The sequence below is a fragment of the Tiliqua scincoides genome, chromosome 3 (assembly GCF_035046505.1).
Source record: "Tiliqua scincoides isolate rTilSci1 chromosome 3, rTilSci1.hap2, whole genome shotgun sequence".
Taxonomy (NCBI): Eukaryota; Metazoa; Chordata; class Lepidosauria; order Squamata; family Scincidae; genus Tiliqua; species Tiliqua scincoides.
In genome coordinates this window covers 101,842,789-101,851,211 of record NC_089823.1, presented here as the reverse complement: position 1 = coordinate 101,851,211, position 8,423 = coordinate 101,842,789, and the positions used below count along the sequence as shown (strand labels likewise).

Here is an 8,423-nt window from a genome sequence, read left to right as displayed (position 1 = left end):
TCCCCCACCCCTTCCCTTCCTTTTCCTTTTCACCCCCGTGACATGGGGGGGGGGAGATAAAGAGGAGTTTTGCGGTTTGCAGAGAAATAAAGCACTTCTGGGGCGGGGGGAGGACGGCGATCTGGCTTTGAACTTGGATCAGCTCCTCTGTTTCCTGCAGGGAGTGGAGAAACTGCAAGTTTGAAAGAAAAGCGAAGAGTCCAGCCTGCGGGGTCTCCCGCCGGAATGAGCGAATTTATTCCCCTTCCCCAAAAAGTGTCCTGAAACCGGAGAGGCCCTTAGGCAGCAGGAGGGGGAATCTGAGGAAGTGGGTGGAAAGAAAGAAAGAAAGAAAGAAAGAAAGAAAGAAAGAAAGAAAGAAAGAAAGAAGCAGTTGCGTTCAACGTGCCACTGTATTTAAAATTGTTTTATGGCTAGAACTGAAATATGAGTGTCTTCTGGGGAAAAAGTGGAGCAAATAAGGCTACGATATTTGTCATAGGTCCGTGAAACGAAGTCTACGGAAACCGATGAGATTTCCTTCTAAACAGATGTGCCTGAGATCACGGTCTGACGTGACCTGGTGCGTTACCGTGTTCTGCTTATGATCAATGGAGTTCTGAGTGTAGGTGAGAACGTGGGGTTGCTGTGTGGAACACTGCGACTGTGGGCATCCCTCAAGCCCTTCATTGGGGAAAGGGAGAGTAAGCCAGGCCGAGATGAATCGGTGGTTCCCTCTGCAACGCAGCCTAGCCTGGTCACAGGTGGGGTGCCACCAGACCCTGCAAACTGGCAAGGGGGGGTGGAGAGCTATGGTAAAGGGCTGCTGACAAGGAGGACAGGGGGACAGACAGTGGTTGGGGGAAGGAGGAATGAGGGGAGGTTGAAGCCAAGACAAGGTAGCTGCCTGGTGCAGAATTTCATGAGAAAAGCAGGACAGATGTAGGTTAGATGTTTACAGCTTTATGGGGGGAGAGAGGGGAGAATAGATAGATAGATAGATAGATAGATAGATAGATAGATAGATAGATAGATAGATAGATAGATAGATAGATAGATAGATAGATAGATAGATAGATAGATAGATAGATTTCCCCATTGTTTCATATTGGCATCTTATGAATTCACAGCATTCACAGCATCCTCATAATTCTAAACATTAGTGAGGGAAGGAAAGTGTAATTAAAACGAGTCAAGGTAGAAAATTATTGATAATTATTTAACTTTATATCTATGTATGGAGATATATAGGTATACATATGTGTAGTGAGTGCATGTGTGCTCTGTCTTCCAATGCATTAATTCTCTTCCTGCTTGTTCCTACCAGATGCAAAATCGGTTTAGAAATAGGCCTGGGTTGGGTTCAAGAAGACATAACAACAGGAATAGGTGGGAGGACAGCGTTTTGTTTTCAGGAGCATGTGGTCCTCTTGTCAAAATCAAAACCAAAAAGCCAGTGGCACCCCCATGTTTATTTGTATTCCTAAATGAGAGATAGAAAGGCCATATAATTTTTTTTTTACTGACTAGGTATAAACCTTTGTTCTTATTCCTCATTCCTGCGCATAGGGCTGCAGCCCTGTATTTTTAGTCACTGCAAAACAAACTCATTCAGGGAATTAGATCTTCATTGTTGGTGTTCAGTATTTTCAATTTCCCACTACTGTCAGACTTGGGCTTGCAAATTTCAGTGCAGAAGGATTTGTGAATATTCTCTCTCTCTCTCTCTCTCTCTCTCTCTCTCTCTCTCTCTCTCTCTCACACACACACACACACACACACACACACAGCAACAAAACGTGGCAGTCGCAATCTCCCCATTATGCAGCTAGCTAGCTTCCTGCACCCTCCTGACAGCCACCCACCAGTCAACTCTTTTCTTTTCCATCAACCGGAGACATCTCCATTTGCACCCGTGTCAAGCCTCCCAGAGCAATCCATATCCCATTGGGATCGTTGGGGGAGGGGGAGAAGCTCCTATTGATTTGAGGAGCCCTGGATAACACCTTGGCTTAGACTCTCTCGCTCTCTCCCCTCCCACCCCCACATCAGCAGCTGTTTATTTGCTTTGATTTCACTCTCCTTTGACACCCACCCGTCAAACCTACTCTTTCCTCTTTTTCTTTTTTTTCCCATGGAGCGTGGTCTGTCTCCCTTTCCCTTCCACTCCCAAAGGTTGGAGGAGAAGGAAGCCTCCGGGTTCGTTCATTCGCTTCCCCAGCGAGAGGCTCATCCGAGAGACCAAATGGATCTTGCCGGGCGTCCCTGTTCCACCTGCCTCCCCAGCTCCCCCTGGCCCGCTCTCTGACCCGGGGTCGGAAGGCTGCCCCCCACTCTGGCCTGGGCAGGGAGGAGGGTGTGGGGTGCCGGCGGGGCTGGGGAGCCGCTGCTCCTGCTGCCCGGGATGGGAGCGGAGGGGAGGGAGGAGGAGGAGGGGAAGGAGGAGGGAGGCGGGTAGGACCAGGGGACGCGCGAGTGGCTATTAGCCCGTCTGGGGGGGAAGGCTTGGATTGATGGGGCCGGAGCGACCAATGAGAGGGCGCCTGGAGAACGGCCTGGCTGCTGTTAAAGGGGGCGGTGGGAGAGGAGCTGCCAGTCCAGCCTAGGCGGTAGCGGGAGAGGCTGGGAGGAGAAGGGGGTGGGGAGGGGGGATAAAAAGCAGCCCGGCCGCGGCGCCCACTGCAACAAGCGGCCGAGCAGGAGCGGAGAGGCGAGGCGAGCAGAGCAGGAGAGCCAGCCAGCCAGCCAGCCAGCCAGCCAGCGCCCAGGGAGGACGCGCCGCCCCGGAGGAGGAGGAAGGACCGCGTCTCCGCGCGCCCCCCGCGGGGCTGGAGCATCTCCATGGCGGGCGCTGCGAGGATGCCCGGCCGCGCCTGACTGGGACCCGCGCCCGGCCTGCGAGACGGACGCTGCGCGCCCCCCGCCCGCCCCGGTCATTGTTCTGGGCTGCCTCCCCGCTTAATCCGCAGCTCCCTCCTCTTCCTCCCTCCCTCCCCCCTCCTCCTCCGGCTTAAAGAGAGGGCGAGGGGCTGGAGCGCGAAAGAGGCGCCGCGTTTCTCCCTCTCTCGGCCGCAAGTTGGGGCTCCGGGAGGGCACCCCGCATGGCGGGGAGGGCCGGCGGCGAGACACAGGAATAGGGGCAGGGAGGGGCTGGGGGGGAGGAGGAGGGGGTGGGGCGCGGAGGTTTGTTTCCGAGGGCTGTGGGGAGCAGCGCGTTGTGTGTGTGCGGAGGGAAGGTGTGTCTGCGGGTCCGGGGCCGTATATAGCAGGCGGCCGTGGGGAGGAGGAGGCTGCGGTGTGGCGGCGCGCTGACAGCTTCCGCGGGGTGCGGTGCGAGTGAGTGAGTGAGTGAGTGAGAGTCCCTCTCCGTCCCCTCCGAGACCGGGCGGGCCCCTGCGCCGGAGGGATGCTGCTGGACGCGGGGCCGCAGTTCCCGGCGCTGGGAGTGGGCTCGTTCGCGCGGCCGGCGCCCCCGTCGGCGGCGGAGATGCAGGAGCGCGAGCTGAGCCTGCAGAACAGCTTCGTGGACTCGGCGGCGGCGGCGGCGGCGGCGGCCCACCTGGGCGCCTTCAAACTCAACGCGGCGGCGGCGGCGGCGGCGGCCCACGAGCTCTCCCCCGGGCAGGGCTCGGCCTTCAGCTCGCAGGCGCCCGCCTACCCGCACGCCGCCCACGTGGGCTCCTACTCGGGCGCGCCCTTCAACTCGCCCCGGGACTTCTTGTTCCGCAGCCGGGGCTTCGGGGAGGCGGCGGCGGCCGGCGGCGGGCAGCACGGGCTCTTCGGGGCCGCGGCGGCGGCGGCGGGGGGCGGCCTGCACCACCCGCACGCGGAGCCGCAGGGCCACCTGCTCTTCCCGGGCATCGCGGACCAGCACGGCGCGCCCGGCTCGCCCAACGTGCTCAACGGGCAGATGCGGCTGGGCCTGCCGGGGGAGGTGTTCGGGCGCTCGGAGCAGTACCGCCAGGTGAGCAGCCCCCGCACGGACCCCTACGCGGCGGCGCAGCTGCACGGCCAGTACGGCCCCATGAACATGAACATGGGCATGAACATGGCCGCGGCGCACCACGCGCACCACCCGCACCACGCGCACCCGCACGCGCACCACCACCACCACCACCACCCGGGCGCCTTCTTCCGCTACATGCGCCAGCAGTGCATCAAGCAGGAGCTCATCTGCAAGTGGGTCGACCCGGAGCAGCTGGGCAGCCCCAAGAAGAGCTGCAACAAGACTTTCAGCACCATGCACGAGCTGGTCACCCACGTCTCCGTCGAGCACGTCGGCGGCCCCGAGCAGAGCAACCACGTCTGCTTCTGGGAGGAGTGCCCGCGCGAGGGCAAGCCCTTCAAGGCCAAGTACAAGCTGGTCAACCACATCCGCGTGCACACCGGCGAGAAGCCCTTCCCCTGCCCCTTCCCCGGCTGCGGCAAGGTCTTCGCGCGCTCCGAGAACCTCAAGATCCACAAGAGGACGCACACGGGTCAGTGCCTGCCTGGGCGGGAGGGCACGGGAGGGTCCCTCTGCGGTGGCGCGGGCAAGACCCTCGAAAACAGCCACCAAGCGGGAAGACGCTTTTCTGGGAGTAAGCCCCACTGACTTCTACTTCCCAGTAGACGTGCCTAGCACCTGCTGCCTGTCTCCACCCGTTGGCACACACCAAAAAACGCAATCTGACTCCACGGTGCTTTCTTTCGCTCCATCGCGTTCTTCTTTGCAAGGGTGCAAAGTTGTAACTGCGTTAATAGTAACAGCTTGCAAAAAAAAAAAAAATGCTCATTAACGAGCGCGCAGCCCTCAAGCTTTCTGAAGCAGGGCCAGGCTCTTAAAAAGGCTTACGTGGAAATCAAAGTGAGTTGGGCTGCAATCCTATGCGCACTTTCCTGGGAATCAATGGGACTTACTTCTGAGTGGGTATGCCTAGGATTGGGCTGTTGGAGTGCAATCATATGCGTGTCCACTCAGATGCAAGTCCCACTGCATTCAGTAGTGCTTACTCCCAGGAAAGTGTGCGTAGGATTGCAGCCTTATTTTCGAGTGAGTGGACTTGGAGAACGGAATGCCGTCCTTCAAGGAAGGAAGATAAAACCCACATTTAAAAAAATGAAAGTGCAATATAGAGGAACGAACCCAACAGTGTTGTCCTAAAAACTTGGGAAGGGGCGTTGAATCTCGTTGATTTCAGTGGGATTTCCTTCCATCTGCAAACCCGAGCCTGCTGACTCGGAAGTGACCTTCTTTGCGCTCCTTAAGATTAATTTCCAACTAGATGTCTTTCTCTGCTGCGGGGCTGCTGAAACACACGCCTAGCGGTGCTTCACGAAAAGTTGCTAGATAAATTAGGAGCTGCTGAGGCAAGCCTCGGAGATGATTTTTGAGAAATGCATTTGGAGGATTTAGATTTTAGGTTCCATATTTAGAGGAGCTGGGTTGTAAAAGGACTAGTAAAATCTGCTTTCTTCCTCCCCCCCCCCCACCTTCTGCACGTTTCCCCACGCTTTTTAGGGGCTGCTTTCCATTAAATTTAAATGGGGTGAGGCAGGGCCATAAAATTTTCTCATTTCCAAAAGTGTTTTGAAAGTCCTACTTGGGGCTGCTGAAGGTGGTTTTGCACCAGTTTATTAAAATTATAGAATAAGCAGTAGAGAGAGGCTTTCAGCCTGACGAACTTCCAGAAGCTCTATTCTCCCCCCCCCCCGCCATGCACACACGCGCAGAACTCAATCCTATGCATATCTATTCAGAAGTAAACCCCATAATAGTCAATGGGCTTACTCCCAGATAAGTGAGGATAGGATCGGAGCTTCAGAGCTCAATCCTATGCAAAAGTAGTCCCGTTATAGTCAATGGGGCTGACTCCCAGGAAAGTGTGGATAGGATTGCAGCCTCACAGCCCAATCCTATGCATGTCTACTCTGATGTAAGTCCCATTATTGTCAATGGGGCTTACTTCCAGGTAAGTGTGGATAGCATTGGGCTGTCAGTCCCCTAAATGAATTCGAACAGGCGAGAATGGAAGCTGAATTGGGGGGGGGAGTCGAAGCAGAGGAGCCAGACAAACGCCGCTTCCAAGCTCGGAGAGGATTCAGCTTCTCCCGGCCAGATTTGTATTCTTTGTATTCTTCCCTCCCCCTCCCCCCCCCCCCAAAAAAAGAAAATTACAGCCAAATATTTGAGCAATTCACGAGCATCAATATTGACTGGTGGAGGGCGAGAGGGAGCGAAGCTCTGTGGGGCCTTGACGGTTGTGGCTGCCGAAGTGCTAAGAACGGCCGTAGGTGCGAGACGGGCTTCAACAAGGTTTAAGAATGCGAGGCGCGGATTTGCATGGCGCTGCCCGCGTTGCGTCTTGCAGCGGATGTCTTGGAGAAACCATTGAGGTGCTAATGGAATTTCACGTGAAACTGCGCATCTCTCCCACCTCCCGTGTCGAGCGGAGGGGAAGGAGGGAATCCGGGGGTGGTGGTGATGTTGGAGTTCTCACACCTCCAAATTGCTCGGAAATCTGGCGACAGGGTGAAGAATCTCTAGGAAAATTCCAGGGGATGGTTTTGCATGTGTTGGAGTCTTCCCCCCCCCCCGCCCCAGTTCCAGCCCCGCCAGTTCATGTTTGTGTATCCAACGTCTTTGGGTGAAAGAGGAGACAAGTACAGAGACGTTTGCAGACCTGGAGCCTTTTGTTATGGGGGGTGCTTTTTAATGGGGGGTGTTGTGGATTTTTCTCAGAATTGGGAAGCTCCAGTTTCCTTTCTAGCACCGGTGGAAACCACAGGGCAGAACACTTCCAGAAACAGACACTGGAGTCATAGAAGGCAGGATCTACCCCGTGTTCTGTTTTTGCAACACGGAGAATTAAGAGTCTTTCAGTAAGGTCTGGACGTCGTTGTTTCTGCGTGTTGATGTCCTGAAACCAAATCTAAGCCTGAAATCCCTGGTTGGCCCTTGGTGTTAGGTGCGATTCTGGGTTAGGCTCTGTTTTCTTGGCCTTGGTTTTTCAGTAAGTCCAACCCCCACCAGTTTCAGCCCTTTTCTGGGGAGTTCTCTGGGCATCTATGGAAGTTCAGACTTGGGTGCCACTTAAATAGACATGCGGCAAACGGTAGCTTCCCCCACCCCACCCCAGTTGCACAAAAAGCCTGCAATGTTCCTTCCAAGTCCTCCCAGTCCCCTCTTTTATATCGGTTTGTGGAAAGGGTGTTTTCGCTAAGCGGATTACTAGAGTAGAAGAAGTCCTCCGGGGGACTAGTTTACACGAGCTTACCCCGGCTTGGCTTGTTTCCCCCGTCCAGGCGAGAAGCCCTTCCAGTGTGAGTTCGAGGGCTGCGACAGACGCTTCGCCAACAGCAGCGACAGAAAGAAGCACATGCACGTCCACACTTCGGACAAGCCCTACCTGTGCAAGATGTGCGACAAATCCTACACGCACCCCAGCTCCCTGCGGAAACACATGAAGGTAAGCCGGAGGGGGGAGGGGGCTGGAAAAAGCAGGGGGTCTCGGCCTGACCTGCGAGGGGTGACTGGGAGCCGGGAACGACCAGCTTGCTGAGCAAACCAGTCCCTTTGAAATGGGTGGGTGCCTGTCTACTCAGAAGTAAGTCCCATTACAGTCAGTGGGGCTTACTCCCAGGACAGTGTGGAGAGGGTTGCAACCTGGGGCTTCCTTTCTTCTTCCCCTGTGAAGCTGTTTCAAGTGGGGGTGCGAAGTTTGTCACGCTGCCCAGAAGTCCCACTGGGTTGCTGCACCAGGGGGTTTCAGGCCTGGGGGAGGAGGAAGCGAGTGTGCCCTCCCTCCCCCTTCTGGAGGCCCTGCGGAGGCTGGAGCGGCAGAAGGTCTTGCGGGAAGGGGAAGGAGCCTGGGATCCGGGCGCCCTTTCTAATCCGCAGTCTCTCCCTTCTGGCCTTTCAGGTCCACGAATCTTCCCCGCAGGGCTCGGAGTCCTCGCCAGCGGCCAGCTCGGGCTACGAGTCTTCCACCCCGCCGGGCCTGGTGTCGCCCAGCGCAGAGACCCAAAGCACGGCGGCCACCAACCTGTCCCCGGCGGCAGCGGCCGCGGCGGCTGCAGCGGCGGCTGCGGCGGTGTCTGTGGTGCACCGGAGCAGCAACAACGGTGCTGGCGGCACCGGCGGCTCGGTGGGGAGCGGCGGAGGGGGCGGCGGCGGCGGAGGAGGAGGAGGCGGCGGCGGGGGCAGCGCCAGCCACGCCGGCCTCACCTCCAACTTCAACGAGTGGTACGTCTGAAGTTGCCCCGGGGCTGCTCCTGCCTCATCCTGGACGGGGAAGCGTCGCCCTCTGCTCTGCTCTGCTCTGCTCTCTCTTTCTCTCTTTGGACGTGGTTTTGAGTGGGACGTGTGGAAGCAGCCAAACATGAACCAGAGGAGAGGGAGAAGGAGGTCCTTTTGGAAAGAGAAAGAGAGAGAGAGAGAGAGAAAGGATTAAAAGCAGGAAGAG

General features: G+C 56.8%; 1 protein-coding gene across 5 annotated transcripts; it reads left to right on the top strand.

Moving 5' to 3' along the window:
* Nucleotides 1-3,385: 3,385 nt before the first annotated feature.
* ZIC2 (Zic family member 2) lies at nt 3,386-8,213 on the top strand. 5 transcript variants are annotated; one of them, XM_066620769.1, is made up of 5 exons: nt 3,386-4,021; nt 4,088-4,457; nt 7,264-7,427; nt 7,881-8,040; nt 8,170-8,213. In XM_066620769.1, exons 1-5 carry the CDS (start codon nt 3,386-3,388, stop codon nt 8,211-8,213), a joined length of 1,374 nt encoding a protein of 457 aa, XP_066476866.1. The 5 variants fall into 5 exon arrangements, with proteins under 5 accessions (XP_066476866.1, XP_066476865.1, XP_066476864.1 ...); XM_066620768.1 differs by having other exon boundaries at nt 3,386-4,457; nt 7,881-8,029; nt 8,162-8,213; XM_066620767.1 differs by having other exon boundaries at nt 3,386-4,457; nt 7,881-8,053; nt 8,165-8,213.
* Nucleotides 8,214-8,423: the final 210 nt, after the last annotated feature.